The sequence below is a fragment of the Populus euphratica genome, unplaced genomic scaffold (assembly GCF_000495115.2).
Source record: "Populus euphratica unplaced genomic scaffold, PopEup_1.0 scaffold91.1, whole genome shotgun sequence".
Taxonomy (NCBI): Eukaryota; Viridiplantae; Streptophyta; class Magnoliopsida; order Malpighiales; family Salicaceae; genus Populus; species Populus euphratica.
This window is the reverse complement of record NW_011499917.1, coordinates 763,985-783,158: the sequence shown is the minus strand read 5'-3', so window position 1 is coordinate 783,158 and position 19,174 is coordinate 763,985. Positions and strand designations below refer to the sequence as shown.

At 29.8% G+C, this 19,174-nt stretch overlaps 1 protein-coding gene and 1 non-coding gene across 2 annotated transcripts; both read left to right on the top strand.

The window, feature by feature from the left end:
* Window positions 1–7,073: 7,073 nt before the first annotated feature.
* Window positions 7,074–9,647, top strand: LOC105134738 (G-box-binding factor 1-like). The gene is made up of 4 exons (XM_011039267.1): window positions 7,074–7,170; window positions 7,659–7,795; window positions 9,056–9,181; window positions 9,367–9,647. Exons 2-4 carry the CDS (start codon window positions 7,736–7,738, stop codon window positions 9,520–9,522), a joined length of 342 nt encoding a protein of 113 aa, XP_011037569.1. The 5' UTR covers window positions 7,074–7,170; window positions 7,659–7,735; the 3' UTR covers window positions 9,523–9,647.
* Window positions 9,648–17,805: 8,158 nt separating this feature from the next.
* TRNAV-AAC (transfer RNA valine (anticodon AAC)) lies at window positions 17,806–17,879 on the top strand. Its single transcript has one exon. It is a non-coding gene; the product is annotated as a tRNA-Val (tRNA).
* Window positions 17,880–19,174: the final 1,295 nt, after the last annotated feature.

The following is a 19,174-nucleotide window of genomic DNA, read 5'->3' as shown; positions in this document are numbered from 1 at the left end:
CCTATAGTACTATTAATATTTTTATCATGAGTTACATTACTATCTTAACACTCGAAAAAAAATGGTAAAATTTATTAAACATGATCTGTCCTTATCATAACTCATATCAATTGTTCAAGTAGCCTAAAAAATTAAGAAGTCTTCTATGAAAATTTTAAACCCACAAAATTATATATAGGCAGATGATGAAGTATAAGTAGAGTTTACGAGTTTGAGTTATTTTTGAACTACTAAAAATTAAAAATTTATATGATTTTTAATTTTAGAATACATAATATTAATTGATTGGAATATTCCAAATAATATATATATATCCATGGGTTTCTTAGAAGAATCCATTTTTCTTTGAATTGACACAACCACAACTAAGCTAGGGCTGAACCGCAATTAGCTAAAAATTAACAGCAGGTGACTAATTCATAGGTGCTCTTCCCAGCAAACCATTCATGGCCGAGAACTGGTCCTCTACCTGACATTTTTTTTTCATTTTTTCATTTATTCAAAATTATCTATTAATTTGCTTTGGTTGGTCGGTGTCTGTTCGAAATCAATTAATAGAGGTCAGGTTTGTTTTCATGTTCTGACCGGTGTCTGTTCGAAATCAATAGAGGTCAGGTTTGTTTTCATGTTCTGTAATGTAATTTGCTTTTCGTACTTTTTTGTTGTTTTCTTGATGTTTGCTACTGTTATATCGGCCAAGAACAACGTAATTATAATCCTGAAGCAATAATCCTATTCTTGGTGCAGATAATCAAATAGCTACCCATAATGGCAGAACTTGTCGAAGAAACAAGCCATGAAGAAACGAGGGATGACGATGGCGCCTATGCCGATTTAGCAGAGGCAAACCCGAATTTTCTTCTTGAGCTCAACCTCCTTATAATGGTTCTTTCCTTGGTAAATTCATTATCATCGGAAGATCGCTTAAATTATGCAAAGAGAGAGGCAGGAAATTTCAGAGATCAAGAAGAGCAGCAGGCCTGCATGTCAAGATTGCACTCGAGAAGACATGACATAAACGAATTCAAGCTTGCAGGAAGGAGAGCACAAAGATTTCAACAAATGATAAAGGATTGCAGGTAGGAAAATGGCATTAAACTTGATTGTTTTCTGTAATGTCATCCTTCTTCTTCATTTTTCCTTGGCCCTCCAAAATAAAGATTCCAGGTTATTCCTGAGATCAGAAGTTTGATGAGGCATTCTTCATGTGTGCAGGCATGGCAGAAGGATGTGAGGGCCGGGAATATTATCAGAAGAAAGGGGTGGCAAGCCCCCAACAACAATGGAAGCAACTTCTTCCTTAATTTTCTTCAAACTAATTACCGTTCTCCTGATGTTGCTGTTAAGATTACCTCTACTGCAGCATACACAATTTTCTTGTAACAATTTTGATCTCATAAATGGATGATTTGTATAACTATCAGATAATATTAATGATCAATACACTGGATTCTCATCCTAGCTAGTAAGCATAGTCGGCATGCATATGCAGCAGTTTGTTTTTTTTTTTTTTTTTGTCATTTACAAGGATGGCATCTGTTGCGATTTGGGCTATTAATTAGAGCCTATCTAGGCGATAAGATTTAATTGTCATCTGTAAGCCGATACTTAACCATAACATACGAAAGGGTCTGAGAAACAAAGCATGGTTACAATATTGTTACCTAGTTTTTTAAATATATTTTTTATATTAAATTATATATAAATAATAGTTTTTATTTTTTAAAAATTATTTTTAATATTAGTTTATTAAAATAATTTTAAAACATTAAAAATCTATTAATTTTAAATAACTAAATAATAAAAAAAATTAAATTTCTTTTAAAAAAGCACTAAAAAAAAATTAAATTTCTTTTAAAAAAGCTTTAAAATGCAGAAATAAACAGACTATTAATTATCATTTATAAGCTGATACTTAACCATAACATACGAAAGGGTCTGAGAAACAAAAGTATGGTTACAATAATCGGTGGATTGCGGTTGTATTGTGAATTTGAAATTAAAAAAAATATATATATTTAAATTAATTTTCAATATATCGTTGTAGATGCGTTTCCTAGTTCCTCGTTAAATTTATCATTATCAGTTTTTCTGTATTTAAATGATACATCAACAATATTTTTTTATGTTAATCGTGATTGTTGGGCTGGCTTGAAAAAATAAAATAAAAAGATGCAACTAAAAAACATAATAATAAATAAATGTACAATGAAAAGTCATAGCGACTATTAATGAGATAGAGTTGTAATTATATTTAACAGAAATATTTTAAATTCGTAACTCCAATAAAAAAGAAATACAGTGCTCTTGATGCAAGAGCTATAATAACTTATAAAAGAGCATGAGAACGTGAGGATGTGTTATTTGTGATTTTAATATGATAAGACGTGATGTGATTCTTCATTAAAAAAAAAAAGATACAAGAAGAAGGAGTGTATGATTTATAAACAATATTAATTTAAAACATGCAACTAAAAGGTATAATATTTTTTTGAATACACAATGAAAAGTCGCAATGGTGATGGTTGACGAGGTAAAGTTGTGATTTTTTTACCATTGTTACAATTTTTTATTTTTTATTTTTTAAAAAAAGAAGAAGAATACATTGCTTTTGATGTAAGAGATAAGCTTGTTCATCTTGTAAATACGAAGTGACATGATTAACATATTTATATATTATTAATGTATTTGGTATTGTGATGATTATTGTGGTTGTGATATGAAAAAAGTTATTTTATAAAAAATATTTTTAGTTAAAGTTGATTTTAAAAAAATATATTTGATTAAAACTATAATTGAATTTGAAATTGAACAAAAGGTAATTTAATGTGTTTAGTTACAAGAATATTTTTCAAATTAAAGTTATAAAATAACTAAAAGAATTAATAATTTTTAATTTAAATATTATAAATTTAACTATTATTATTATATTATAAAATAAATAATACTTAATACAAAATATTTTTTTCATGATCCATTAAACTATATAGAAATTTAAACACTTAAAACTACAAATTGTTTGATCTTTTGTTATTTCTTTTGAAAAATCACAATCTCTTTTGAAAAATCACAATCACTAATTATTTTCAATATAATCATTGTTAAGAATACTACTATTTACTAATTGTTTTCAATATGATCATTGTTAAGAATACTATTTACTGCACTTCAAACCCTTTCATTGGCTCAAACCCTAATATTAATATTGAAAATATCATCATACATAATGAACTCATATCTGATTGGTTTGAAGAACATGAGAGAACTCACTTCTTTTTAACTCCCTAACAAAAACTTCACTGGTTACAACATAAATGTTGGTAAAATAGCTTGGAGTTGCTTTTAGCGAAACTCATATACGTCCATAAATTTTAGTAAGTTCCATTAACAGTAGATAATAATTTATCACTTACCAAACAAGTGATATCTGCTATACACCTAAACATGGAAGCTACCACGCAGCCAAACACTCTTAATATGATGCGAATGTTGTAATAATGTGATCACACAAACTCATAATAAAAATAATAATAAATCTTAAAAGTTGATACATGTTCAACTAGAGTATAACATGATAGAAACATGTTCAATACACCATTATTATTAGAATAAGAACTCCTCGCTCTATAATACCAATTCGTGAATGAAAAATATAAAAAAATATGATATTAAACCAGTTAATTTTTTATAAGTCAATTTACTTTGTTAGATAATCAAATAATACCAGAATCTCTCTTACGAAAGCTGAATAAATTCCGTAGCAATAATATTATTCAATTTGAATATTTTATCCTTACAAAAAATATTTAAATTTTTTAAATAAAAACCCTAATGAATCTATCATTGTGAGTAAAATTGACCCATATACAAAATTGAAAATATTGGCTCAAACAAGCCTTCAGACATAACTAAAAAACTAATTAATAATTAATTTCATGCAAGCCTTTAGCCTTAGCTGATTAATCAAACTTAAAAGCATAAATTAAAAATAAAAAACTACATTTTAAGATTAGAAAAAATAAATAAAAGATAATTGAAACTATAATATTCATAGAGCCTGGAGTCGCCATACATACCATATGAAAGTATGAATTTCAATTATTTAATAAATTTAAATCACATTAATAACCTTGTAGTCTAAGCTCATGCACAAGTTTAAATCATAAATAAGTGTTATTTAATCTTCATTTGATGTCCAAAATTAAACCATTAAATGTCTAAATTGATTGGGTTAAAAATAACCAATAAAGAACACTTTGTTAACATATCTGTCAAAACAATAATAAAAACTTCAACCAATTTAAATAATATACTTCCGAACTTTGATTGCCTGATATTTTACAAAAATATATTTACATATATTTAGTATCTATTTGTAATATTTCAATGCAACTTGATGTATAATTTGAGAGATATACTTGATCTTATAAAAGTAAAAAATAAATATTTTAAAATAAAATTCAAACCTAACTTGGTTCTTATCACAATGTATAATATATAAATATTATTAATTTAAAATGTGCAGCTAAAACACACAATTTTCACATATGTACAAAAATAAATGAGCAAGTTATATTTATATATTATACATAATGAAAAAGTAATATTTTTGCAATATTTGCTTTATTTAAGAATTATAATTCTAATTAAAAAAAATATATAACCTTTTTTATACGTTCATTGCTCATATGAAATATTAAAATGCGAACAATGAACATGATTGCTCATATGAAATATTAAAATGCGAAGATGTATAATTTACATACATAATTAATTTAAAAATATGATTGAAAGATACTTTAAATCATAATGAAAGAATATAAAATTTAAATAATGTATTGTTATCAAATGTAAATAAAAGTTCTAAACCAATTTTAAATAATATATAATGTATTTAACATGTACGAATATACATAGATTATGTTTTTTTTCATTATATCTTAAAATTTACAAAATAGAAGGGGTGATTTAAGGAGTTCACAATAAATATAACTTTTTTCTAATTTAAAAACTATAAAAAACTATAAAATTTAAAAATTCTAATAAATACTTATTTAAAGTATAAAAATCTAAAAATCATAATTATATTTTTAAATACTTTTGTATCAAAAAATACATTATTTAAATATTTAACAAGTCTATTGGTTTGCGCTCTAGCACTAGTTAGGCAAAAAGTTTTTTAAATGTAAAAAATAAATATCAAGGTCACGTGGAATATTTTAGGCCATGTTAATAAACCCAATCAAGCATGTAAATCTAGAAATCTCATGTCTTAATTCTTTGCAGAGCTAGAGTTTCAAATTAAATAATATGAAGGTTGCCTCGATATAAATTGGTTGACTTCACATGTTCAAAAACAATTATAATGATCGATAAAAATATGATTAGTTTTTTTAAAATCAAGATGATAACTTTTTAAGAAAATATTGAGATGATGAGATATTTGATATCAACTTACATCCTGAATCGTGGACTCAACTAGGTTTAATTACTTTATTTTAAAAAAATTAATTTTATGATATAAAATAAATACTTATAAAATCAAGCACCAACAAATTACCAAGATGTTTGTTTGAGACCACCATATAAAAAATAAAATGAATTATGAAGTTAAATTTCCAATCAAAATAATATTGAAAAATAAAATAAAAAAAATTAATATGCCAAACTTACAAATTAGGTCAATACTGGTTATTCCACCAAACTCATGAACTCCCTGAAATTCAATAACGTGACTTTTTCTAAAACTATTTTGTTTAACTATATAATAAAAAAAAATATGATCATAAAATCAAGTTTAATTAAATAAATAAAAAAATTTATTCTTCTAAACATGAACTAAAATAACTTAAATTAATTCATCAAACCTGAAAGTTAAATTATAGATTTTATAAAGTTAAATAAGTTGATTTTTTAACTTTTTTTTATTTAAATATATGTTAAAAAATAAATGATCACAAAATTAAATATTAACTTAATGTCAAGTTTTTTTTTTAGGAATGTAAAAATCATATAGAAAACAAAATAAAATGTAATAAATTATAAATTTAATTTTTAATTAATTCAATGTAAAAAGATAAGATTGAAAAAAAAATAGTAAAAAAAAATATAGCTAAATCAAAAAAGTTTTAAAAATTAAAAAATTAAATTGAAAAAAGAAAGTGCCTTCGGAAACATGCCCCTTGGCATGAAGAAGGCCTCCATGCGACGCATAAGAATTCCTTTGAGCTCAAATGGATTTTGTCTTAGAATTATCACAATTTTTTTTTTATAAGATGGTGGATATTAAAACAGTAGGTTTGGTATGACTCCTACAACCCATTCTTCTTTTCTTTTTCTTTCTTTGTTTTTTTTTCTTTCTCATTAATTCTGGTTTCATGACTAGCTTATGCTATTCTTCCCTATGCACTTCAATGTTTTTTTTTTTTTGTTTTTTTTTTAATTTTAGTTCCACAAGACTCAATCTTTAAAGAAATAAAGAATTCAAACTATATCTGGCAAAATCAGTTACTAACTTGATGCCAGGACAATTATTTAATATAGCGGTGAGTATATAAAAATAGATCAAAACAAGTTATATATATATAAAATATAATTAATACAATATTAAAAGATAAAATTAAAAATTAAAAAATATAAAAAAACTTAATAACTAAAAAAAATAAAAGACAAGACTTATCTTTTTTTTTTTTAACTTTGATCCTTTGATTTTAAATTTCATCCAAGAAAACAAATGTTTTTTTTTATAATCAAGCATTAATCTGATGTTATAATTCTTTTTTAATATCAAGACAATAGTATAAAAAATAAATTATCAAATATAAATCCAACTAAATATAATTTATATGGAATAATTTGAAAAGAAAAAAAAAGGATCAAAACGAAAAGAAAAATAAAATCCAGAGAGTTATAGATGTGGATTAACAGTATTTCTCCATGCGCTTTAGTTTTTTTTCTTCTTAATCTTGATTGATTAATTAATGTGACTTAGGGAACCTAGATGCGGGGAGTAATTTGGGATGTTCCCCATCGTAGATATTATAATTAAACCAATCGCAACCGTCAACAGTTTTAGAGAGCATCCGAACTCTAGATTGGAAAGGAACAATCGTAAATACCCGCTCTACCCTCCCTCTCCGTCCTCTTTCGCGCGCTCTCACTTTCTCACGAGTCACGTCTCTCTCCCCCTCCATTTAACTCTGATATTAACCTCAGTTTTTTGTATTTCAATTAATTTTATTCTCCTTAATCCACTCTTTTACACTGTTTTCTTGGTCGCTTCAGTTTATTTTAATATGCTAATGTGAGCTTGCTTCTGTTAATTAATTTTATTTTTCTTTAGCTTGATTTGCAACGACGTAAACAAATTGTTTTGCGAAAAACCTAAATAATTTATTTATTTTTTAATTGTTTGAGATCTGTTTATGACATTCTAAATTATACAAATCTTGATAAATATATTAATATTTTTAATGGAAGTTTGGGAGATTCTGATTTTTTTCTTCACATAGGATAGGTTTCGGTTTATGGGTTCTTATTAAGGAATTGATTAAAGTAGTATAATAATCTATGTAGTTTCTGTTCATTATTGGCAATACTAGTTTATCTAGCAGCTGTTCTTGGTCTAAATAGTTTTTTTTTCCTGTTTCTGTTTCCAGGAAGTAAATTGGGCTCTTATGCGATTGAGGAAAGGAACAAGCTAAATAATATTGTTATTGCTAAGCCTTTCAAATCAATGGATTCTAAGGGTATCAAGAAACCTGCTAAGTGTTCCAAATCAACTTCTTCATCTCAGGTTCGTGTTCATGAAACCACTCTCAGTTTAATTTTGAATGAAATAGTCTAACAATGAGATGATTTATCAAAGAATTATTTCTAACATGTATACATAACACACACTCATGAACGTGTAGATTCATATGGTCCAGCCATTTAGGGGTTTCCCTTGAGGACCATGTTTAAGTGTGTGTTTGTTAATGCGGTGCACCTTTAACGGCCTAAATGGTCTGAACGTGGTGGTTGTCGACAAATGAGTAGGCGTGTCTTGTAGCTGGAGATGCTTCCATCCATGTTTTCAGCATAAAATGCTTGATCTTCTTTAGACTTCTCTTCGAATTTAAGTGATCTTTTTGTGGAGGTTTAGTTGCGTCAGTCTATGACGAAAGGAGAAACGATTAAATTGCTTTCTCTTCATGGCGATCGAGTCAGCCTCGTTGGAACTTCACTTAATATACAGGGGACTTCGTTTCATATCCCTATCATTATCTACACATTCCTTTTGTTTATAGGAACACTACTGGCCACATGGCTGTTCTGTATGTTATATCATGGATGGGCTTAGGGTGGATGCCATCTTCTATGCACCCATCTTGTAAAACTATTGGCACCTCGTCTCATCTTGTTCTCAGCTTCAAGCAGGGGGAGTGGATTTGGGTCCTAGAGCCCTGTCCCCGCAAGAGTTGCAGGCCTGCTGTATAAAATCCATGCACCCGCTGGCAGATTATTGACCTCGTTATCAGTCAAAATCTCTTGCCTCGCTTATTTCAATTAGTATCTAAACTTTCTTCTTTCATATGTTACATTATGTGGATGTCAGGCACATGAAAAAATCCCAGACCCAAGGGGGAGGTGGCTTTTTATGTTGGCTTCTTACGTTATCTGCTAACAATGTTCAGTACAGGTTTTACATTTCACCGGTACTTCCCGCTTCTTGTATACAATATGGCCTAAGACGGGTAGTAAACATGAAATTATGTGAAACCAATAATATAAGTCTGGAAAACTCAGTCATTAGTTTTAATGATGATAGCTTAATGTATTCAACAAATTTTAGTGCAAGGTGATTTTTTTGGTAGGCGAGCAACTTGCTAGCAAGCCACTAATCTCATCTCCATTTCTTAGAATGTCACTAAAAACAGAGAAGAAAATAAAAGACAAATTGTTGTGAATTGTTATTTTTTTATATATAACTTTAGATCACAACTTTAGGATTCCATATTCGAATACTGTCATTTGTTAGAATTAATATTTCGCTTTTGTGTTTTGTGTGATGCAGCGAGAATGTGAAAATTTACAAGCAATGGCTGTGGGATTGAGAACTGAGTGGTCTAAACTTAAAGCTGAGATGGACAATCTTCTTAAGAAATGTGAAAGAGTTAAAGATGAAAATAAATCCATTATGGTTCACCCCTTAACGCATCTTCTTTCGTATTCTTAATTTCTCTGGTTTTTCTTTTTCAAATGAAGTCTATTACTCACTACTGATGGGACTTGGAGTTCATTCATTTGTTCGCTTTCCCCCTTTCTCCCTCAACATCAAAATTAAATAAGCTGCTACTGAAAGAATATGATTGATCAATGAAACAGGAGGAGATAACCAGGATATATGGGCGAGACGCAATCTCCGATCTTATAGCCATGGAATCCGATGCTGAGACTGAAAGCGACAATGACGAGGAAACCACTCTAAGTGAACAAAACCAAACTGCTGACTCCAGTATGTTACTTGAAGTCGGGAGATAGAAGTCAGGAGATGATTGTTTCTGTTGAGGTAAATCAGATCTTTGCTGAAGATTCAGGCATTCAGAATAAATTCGGTAGATTTGAAACTTAATCCACTCAATTTGCTTTAAATTTACAATTTGGTGGATTATAAGGTTGTAAGAATAGATACACCATGTATTGAAGCTTGTCTCCAGAAGATTTGGGGATGGGATTGGATATAAAGAACGTGCTAGTTGTCATCCAAATAGTTTTTATTTTATCTATTGAGGCATGAATAGTGAATGATGATTTCATTTAGTCTGCGAGATTTAGAATTAGTTTACTTTGGAAGTGGAAAGCAGTCAAAAAGGAAGCTACTCCGGATTTTCTTTATGAAATTAACTCCATGTGATTATTTTGATGATCTAAGAGGGTCCATTAATGGACTTTAACTCGCAAATTCAATCTACCTCGGAGCAACCAAAAGATCGCTTACACCCAATTTCAACAATCTTTATTGCGGGCCTGCACCTATAAGAAGAAACCACCAGAAATCACGGGCAATCGAAGTATATAGAAGCAATGGAGGGTATTCTTTTTTTTTTAAAAAAAAAAATTCACAATAAAACTCAAGTAAAAAAAAAAAAAAATTCACAATAAAACTCAAGGTTTTTCCAGACATTCTTTCTAAGGATACTTGTTCAAGATAAGGTTGAAAAAAAAATAATAACATTGCCTCGTGTACAGTGAAGCAATGAGAGGTTTTCTCTTACTTCATAAAACTCTTCTCCATATAGAAAATCTTATATATACTTTATATTCATTAAAAAATAAATTGTGTTTTTTTTATATAAGAAAAAAAAACTTCAAAAATAGTCTTCAAAACCAGCATACTAGTTCGAAGACAACATGACATGAATGAGCATTTAAGAGGACGTAAGATTGGAGTGGCAAGAAAGACTGGAAGAGCTGCGGGGGAGTTCAGTGGTACTAAATTGACCTCCTCGATGCATTGTTCAAGATCTTGAAATATAAGTTCATTTTCCGATAAGAAATTCATAAACAGATAATGCATAGCAAAATGGCCTTGCATTTCTCTGTACGACAATGGTATGTTTACTTGCAAGATACAACTACAAATCGAAGGAAAACTGTTACAGTGTTAAATGTGCACGGGGTGCATGCCTAGGCATGCTGTCCAATACCAGGTCTAAGGGTGCTGACAGTTATGCTAACGATGAGATAAATCAACAGCGTAGATTTATGTGGCTATAGGTTTGTCAAGGAGGAAAATCGGCAGTGCAGAATGTTGGGCTGGGCGATGGGAATGCCCAAGCCAGACAGGAAAACTCGTCCAAGACATAGGCTGGCGAGAACTGGGGATGTCGAGAAATGTGGTAGCGCAGGATGTTGACAAACATGGGCTTGGTGATGGAATGTCCAAGCCAGATAGGAAATCTCGTCCAGGGCATAGGTTGGCGAGAACTGGGGCTGTTAAGAAATGTGGCAGCACAGATTGTTGAGGAATATGGGTTTGGCGATAGAATGTCCAAGCCAGATAAGGAAACTCGTCAAGGGTGTAGGCTGTCGAGAAATGCGGCTGTCGAGAAATGCGGCAACGCAGATGTTGATGAACATGGGCTTGACGATGGAATGTCCAAGCCAAGACAGGAAAACTCGTCAGGAGCATAGGCAGGTGAGAATTGGGGCTGTCAAGGAATTCAGCAGCGCAGACACTAGGAACCTGCGCGCAAATGGGAATTTGGCAGCACAAGAATTGACATCCTGCACACAGTTGGGCAGCCTACACGCAAATGCGAATTCAGCAGCGCAAACATTGGGGGCTTGCACGCAGAGACGAATTCAGCAGCACAAGATTAAATGGGAATTTGGCAGCACAAGAATTGACATCCTGCACACAGTTGGGCAGCCTACACGCAAATGCGAATTCAGCAGCGCAAACATTGGGGGCTTGCACGCAGAGACGAATTCAGCAGCACAAGATTGGGTAGCCTACACGCAGATGTGAATTCGACGGCACAGACATTGGGGGCCTGCACGTAGAGGCGAATTCAGCAACACAAGATTGGGCAGCCTACACGCAGATGCGAATTTGACAGCACAGACATGGGGGGCCTGCACGCAAATGCGAATTCGGCATTGCAGGATTTGGTAGCTTGGTACCCAGGGTGCGCACTCGGTAGTGCACAACAGCTTACGCAAGTCAGGGGCTTGACTTGGCAAGATCTAAAACTTGGACGAGGGACTGTCCAAGGCATGTGGGTGATTCAACAGCAGATGAAGCTAGAGCTGGCAGATGGGGTTGCCAGGCAAGCATGCAGAAAGTGAGAGCATAACTGGGGTGTTTCCAAGTTGCTGAAATCATGGAGCACATAGGGGAGGAAGTTCTCCACTATATCCTGGAAAATAGGGATATGGGTGAGCCACTAAAGATCATAAAGATCATGGGGGAGTAAGTGCCCCACTATATCCTGAAATATGGGGATCATGGGGGGTGCCCTGCAGCTCACATATTTGGCTATATATAGTAACTGTAACTCTTTGTTGTATAGAGAGAATACATAGAAAATAGAATGCATAGAGATGAAATAATGTATGGTGTAGCATGTGAATTCTGTGCATAGCACACGTTGTGTAATCCTTTATTGATGAGATAAATAAAGGTTGAGAGGTATTCTTGTATTCTCGGTATGCTCGGTGAAGAGTAATTCTACTTGTGTATTCCGCTTGTCTTTTAACATGGGAAAATAGGGAAACCTCTCAGGTGAGGGAAACACTTAGTTAATAGGCAAATACGAATAGATAGACGAGGGAAGACTGAGTTTAGCGAGGGACTAAGCTGCCGCATGGGTTTATTGGTGTAGCGAAAAATTATTATCCTGTGACAAAAACCATCTGTAAGGGAAAGCCACATTCGCACACCTGTAATACAATGCCATAAAAGTTGCTCCGCCAGAGGAGCAAAATTTCCAACATGGACATATGACAAGGATTGTCTAGGATGATGACGCAGCTCCTATTCATCCTAGCCAAGATGGTTGTGGCCTTGTAAGGTGTTTTAAAGTTCTACTTGGGAGGTGTGATTGTATTTATTTTTTATTTGTTTGGAGAGAACATTATCTTTTTATTTTTTAATAACAGTGCAATTACTATATAGTAAACAATCAGAATTTTTGGTGCAGAGACTCCATGGTGATTTTAATTTTATGATTAACATTTGAATTAGATATATGCCTTTACTATGCAAATTTGTTAGCTTTCGTTTTAGAAGCTTGATTATCATTTCCTAACAATTTTTTTTTATTGTTATTTATTTAGAGAGGGATTTTTGTTTTTTTATAATTTTATGAATAGTTAAATTACTTTATTATTTTTTTCATTCAAATTTTTTAACCCTGGTTTTAAGCGCTTGGTTGTAATTTCATAAGAATTTTCTTGTTATTATTATTTAGTCATAAGAGTATTTTTTATTTTATGCACATTAAAAAAAAACCTAAAAGGCATGAGAGTTTTATACGTAGTTTAGTATGAATTGTTATAATGAAATTACTTATTTATTCTTGAGTGGGAAAAACTTGAGCTTTAAAATTGAGGGTTTGTTGGTCTTTTCCACTAGTACATTAGACATTAAAAGATTGTTTAGGAAATAAAGCATCTTTTCCATTCTTTTATAAAGTAAAAATGTATTTTTATCTCTACAATCAATAAAATTTATAATTATTGACCAAGGTCTTTCTTGATTTTTCATAAGTTTTTTAACAATAAAAATACTTCTTTGCCCTCGAGATTAAAAAATTGTTGAGTTGCTGGGTAGAGGTGTTAATGGTTTTTTCACAATCCGTGTATAGTGAAAACACATTTTTAACCATAGAAAAATTAAAAAAAAAATTTATTTTATAAATATTTTCATATTTTCACACGAGTATTTTGTATAATTAATAGGTTCATAAGAGCGCTTTGATATTTTTCACCTTTTCTTTTCAATTCTTTATTTAGAAATATGTTGGTTCTTGTTCCAAATGTGTAAACATGTGAGTGATATATGTAACATTACTTGGTGGCTAAATCTAGTAATTTGTCATCTCATTAAATGAGCATTCATCTCCTCTTCTATATAGTGTGGTGCATATAGACTTGTGTTGGTCAGATTATCATCGATGATCGTTTATCTTTTTTTTTTCTCTCTCCTAACAACTAAAGTGGATTATTTTGTCTTTATTTTTTTAATTTTTAATTTTAGTCCTCATTCTATTAATTTCTTATTTCATTCTCATTTCGTTAATAGAAGTTTTTTTTTTCAATATAGTCATTCAATTATAATTTCTCATATGTTTTTTTTTTATTTCAATCCTCATTCTTTTAGTTTCTTATTTCATTATTATTCTTTATATATATAATTTAGTCCTTTAATTTTAATTTTTGTATATGATTTTTTTTTCATTCTACTTTTGAGTTTTTATTTTTTTTCTTGGCTCTTTTATCAAAGTTTTTAATTTTATCTTTCAAAACAAACTTATAATTTTTTTATAATAATAATATTTATTTTAATTTGGTCATTTTCTTTAGATTTTTTAATTGTTTCATTTGCCTTTTTGTCATAGTCTTTATGGTTTTTAGTTTTTTTTCCTTCATAACAAGTTTATAATTCTTGTTATTTTAATAATTATAGTAATAATGATAATGATACTAATAATATTATTAATACTACTACTAACGATAATGATAATGTTAGTAATAATGGTAATGATAATAGTTTATTATGATAATAATAATAATAATAATAATAATGAAAATAATAATACTAATAATAAGAGTGAAGTTGAATCAGCAGCACCATCACTAGTAAAAAAGTTGGCATTAACCCTTTTATTAGCAATTTTTTTTAATTATATATATATATATATATATGTTATTAAAACAAACCAAGCCTCAAATTCAAGAAAATCAAATAGATTTTCTTAAAGACATTAAATTACATTTATAAAACTTTGACCGGACAACCTTAACTGTCTCAGACACCCCTCAACAATCCAATCCTTCATTCTCTACAAATCAAGTTAATACTCTCCAAAATAATCTCATATCAACCTTTACAGATACTTTTCAAAATCAACCTCTTCAACTAAACAAACTCATATGGCCAGCTCCCAAAACAATTATTGCTTCAGACATATCCATATCTACTAAACCAACTGCCATTAACCAGCATAAATATAATGCATCTTTTTTTTATGAATAGCACATAGATGACATGTCTGAATATAATATCCTAAACACCCTTCAACAAATGACCATGATAGCTAATACCTACAAAACCCAAATAGGAACCTCAGACAAAACCATAGTTGAACTTCTTATTACAGGTTTCTCTGACCAACTTAAAGGATGGTGGGATAACTATCTTACTAAAACAGACCACTTATATATTTTAAACTCTATACAAATCTATAAAGACCAAACACCTATCATTAACTCTTCAAGAAACATCATCCAAGATGTTGTGCTCACCCTTATCCTTATCATATCCTTACATTTTGTCGGAGATCTTTTTCATCTGAAAGATAAAAATGTTAAATTTTTTTTCAATCTTTGGTGCAAAAAACTCAATTTCAGTGGTACAAAGATACTTTTCTTACTTGTGTTATGTTTCAAGAAGATTCAAACCAGCTTTTTTGAAAAGAAAAATTCCTCGTAGGCTTACTGATTCTCTTAATAGAAAAGGTTCAAAATAAAATCAAGGATACCTTTGAAACCAAAACCATACCATATGACCAGTTTACATACGGTGAACTTGTGAGCTTTACATAAAAAGAAGGTCTTAAGATTTGCCAAGATCTTAAACTCCAAAAACACATAAAGTGGGAAATGAAACGCACTAGATAAAAACTTGGTAGTTTTTGTCACCAGTTTGACCTTTCCACAAAAAAACCCTCTTGTAATGAAACCTGTTCTTAACCAAAAAAATATTCAAACCAAAAGCCTCACAAACGATCGGCCTATAAATACCGACAACAATTTTCTCCCAAACCAAACCAATCTTACTACAAAAAACCCTACAAATTTAACAAACCCCACAGACCTTTCCAGTCAAAACCCAAACTAAAATTTAACCCTAAAAATATTACCTGTTACAAATGTAACCAAAAAGGACATACATCCCGTTTCTACAAGATCAATACCAAACTTTATGAGCTCCAAATAGATGAAGATACCATCAACCAAATAAAAATCTTTATATTACAGCCACAAGCATTGACCACTCTTCTTTAGACACTTCTAAAGAAGAATTTTAAATTGATGAAATAGCAACTACTAGTGTTACTTCATATGCCTCTACGAATTCCAAACAAATTAACGTCCTAACCCAAGATCAAGAATTCATCCTTGAGGCTATTAAAAAACTTGATGATCCTCATATTCAAAAACCTACTTAGAAAAACTGTTATAAAATTTCAACTAACCAAAACACCCTCATTATAACCTTTCAAACAGCACTATATTATCCTCTACTAGCACTAATACCTATGACCTTACAAAGATTCTTAACAGAAAGAAATCCAAAACTATAGTCACCATTCTAGAATTATATTATGAGATCAAGACTCATAAATCAGAATTACAAATCTTAAAACAAACCTAATAAAAAGACTCTGTCATATTAATCAAATCTTAAAAACCTAATAAAAAGACTCTGTCATATTACAACATCTTCTATTCAAGATTGAAAACTAGTCTGACACTAAGTCTGAGCCAGAAGATCAACTCATTGAATCTCATACATTGCCTCGTACACTTACAAGTATTGAGCATATTTAAAATGATTTTCTGAATGTATTAACACAAATATCTTTAAAAAAATATTTGATTAAAATTACTCTTATTTTTTCAGAAGATTTCAAACTTGACACTATCGTTTTATTTGACATAGGTGTAGAAAAATATTTTTACAAAATACCTCTGAAAAACTCTTTATTGCTAATAATTTAAAATTGCATGTTGCAAGCAAAACTCAAGCCTCTATTTTCAACAATGATATTTCTCTTAGAACATTCTTTATTGTTATCAAAGATATAAATCATATCATCATTCTTGGCACTCTATTTATTGACAAGAACATTCTTTATTGTTACCAAAGATATAAATCATATCATCATTCTTAGCACTCTATTTATTGACATGATCACTTCATGTTAAGCACATCATGATTGCTTTATTTTCAAAATCAATAGCATCAAACTTGTTTTTTCATTCTTAGAAAAATCTAAGACTAGAAATTTAAATTTAATTAAAGCATGCTCCATATATACATATTATATCAATGCATAGATTCATGAAAAACAATTTCATCTACATAATTTACAAAATCATATTTTTTTTTATTATATCAACAAGTAATTACAAAACCCTGATTTATATATATATAAATTTATTGATTTATAAACTAAAATTAAACAATCAAAAAAAAAAAAATTATTGATTTATAAACTAAAATTAAACAACAGATTCATACTTTTTCAAAAAAAACTCATACTTACATAAATAAGACCTGTATAAATGAATGCTATATATATATATATATATATATGAAAGAAGGTCAGCACCAACCTGCCCAACAGAGAAGCCAGCGCTGCTGCTCCATTTGATCTTTCTTTTCAAGGGCTTTAAGAGTTGAGTAAACTGGAAAGGCAAATCCCAACAGAACAGTTGCATACACCATATATTTATATTATTCACTCATTCATCACGAAAACATAAAACGTTAAAAGAACCTTAATTACAAGATATAACCATGCTGTACGGACAACGGTGTTGGAAGTAAGCGGTGAAAGAAGCAGTCGCAACCCAACCTAGAAGAAAGACAGCAACAAAGAGCAGCAGCAGCAGCGCCTCCTTTAATAATTTTTCCTGGTTTTTTTTTCTTTTTCTTTTCTTACATGTGTTTCTTTAACAAGACAAGAGAATTCATGTTTTTTTGGGAAATCAAATTAGGTTTATACATTCAAACAAGAATAGAAAGACACAGTGAATTTTGATCATTATTTGTTAATCATTTGAGCCTGCTTTAAGAGAAAATCAAGTGTTGAAACGAGACAGAGAGTAGCGGATGCAAATAAATACAAGTCAGTGACTGCGAAAGTATTAGAGAGCAGAAAAGTGTTTAGAAGTGTGAATTCTTAGCTCTCCTGGAAAATCCATGGAATTCGATTTGCAGAGACAAGAGTGTATACGCGAATGAAATTCAATGCAGAAGAGGAAAATGAAATTGAACTAATTAAGTTACAGTAAATTCAAAAAGTAAGAGGTGTCGTGGTGTAGTTGGTTATCACGTCAGTCTAACACACTGAAGGTCTCCGGTTCGAGCCCGGGCGACGCCAATTATTTTAATTTACACAAATATCCCTTCAACTCATTTTCCCACTACAAGACAATGTCTAAGGGCTGTACAAACTGTATTTTAGATGATTTTTTTTAAATTATTTTTTTATATAGTTTTAAATTATATTAATATTTTAATATTAAAAATAATTTTTAAAAAATAAAAAGATAATATATTTTTAAACTAAAAATAATAATTAACTTATTATTAAATATTTTTTATATAAAAAACCTATCCTAACTTAGAAGTTTAAGTTATTAGATAAGGTTTTAGAATATAATTTATATTATTTTTTAATATATTTTTTAAAATATAATTCAACATTTACTTATTAAAATTTTAATATGATATCAAATAATTATTTTAATATAAAAATTTAAATTATTAAATAAAATTATAAAATATAATTTATATTATTTTCTAACACTTTAATCTTTTTTTTTTCACTTCCCCGAACAGCATTCAAGGTTGAAATCTATGGCACAATTTAAAAGAAGGCTTAAAATTTTCAGGTTCTGCAGAGCACAACGGAGATGGCGTTTCTGAGAACCCAGAAGAGCAACTATTTGTCAGTTTCCCTACCAGTCAAAGATTGAAGGAATAATATTCAGGAAGAAAATATCAGTTTCCCTACCAGTCAATTGATTCGCGTGATTGAAGGAATAATATTCAGGAAGAAAAGAAAAGGCGAGTAACAATAGTATACAATATACATACCTTGCTGTACCGATTCTGTCATTATCTTGCTCCACCGACCAAACTTGCCTAATTAAGCATGACCTCGCTTATAACTCAGCATCAGTTTTCAATTTCCAAGGTGGACAAAAAAAAAAAAATCACTGCTATACAACAACACTACTATGATCTTTTTGAAGGTTCCAAACAGCACATAAGCCAGCATTGTTAAGGAGGTTCTCGTTCAGACGGCTTTTACTTCTTTCGTGATTTACACTTGTTCTATTTTTTACTCTCTCTCTCTTTAAAAAAAAAAAAACAATTTCATATTAAAAAATTATACCTTAAAATTTCATCTATTTCATCTAAAAATTTAAACTATTAATTTAATTAAATTTTTAATATATATCAAAAAATTAATCCAACTCAATAATTTAAATTTTTAGATAAATTTATAAGATATAATTTATATAATTCTTTAAAAGTTTTAAATTTAAAATTTATATAAATTTATATTATTTAATACTTAGTTTTTTAGTAAATATATACCATTATATCATGTTAAAAAATCATTTTATTTAATAGAGAAACAAATGATTTATATAATTATAATTCTCT

Excerpts from the sequence above, each read along its gene's own strand:
- LOC105134738 (XM_011039267.1), top strand. The coding sequence starts at position 7,736 with ATGGATTCTAAGGGTATCAAGAAACCTGCTAAGTGTTCCAAATCAACT. Across the intron at positions 7,796-9,055 it reads AATCAACTTCTTCATCTCAG|CGAGAATGTGAAAATTTACA; the intron begins GTTCGTGTTCAT and ends TGTGTGATGCAG. Across the intron at positions 9,182-9,366 it reads ATGAAAATAAATCCATTATG|GAGGAGATAACCAGGATATA; the intron begins GTTCACCCCTTA and ends TCAATGAAACAG.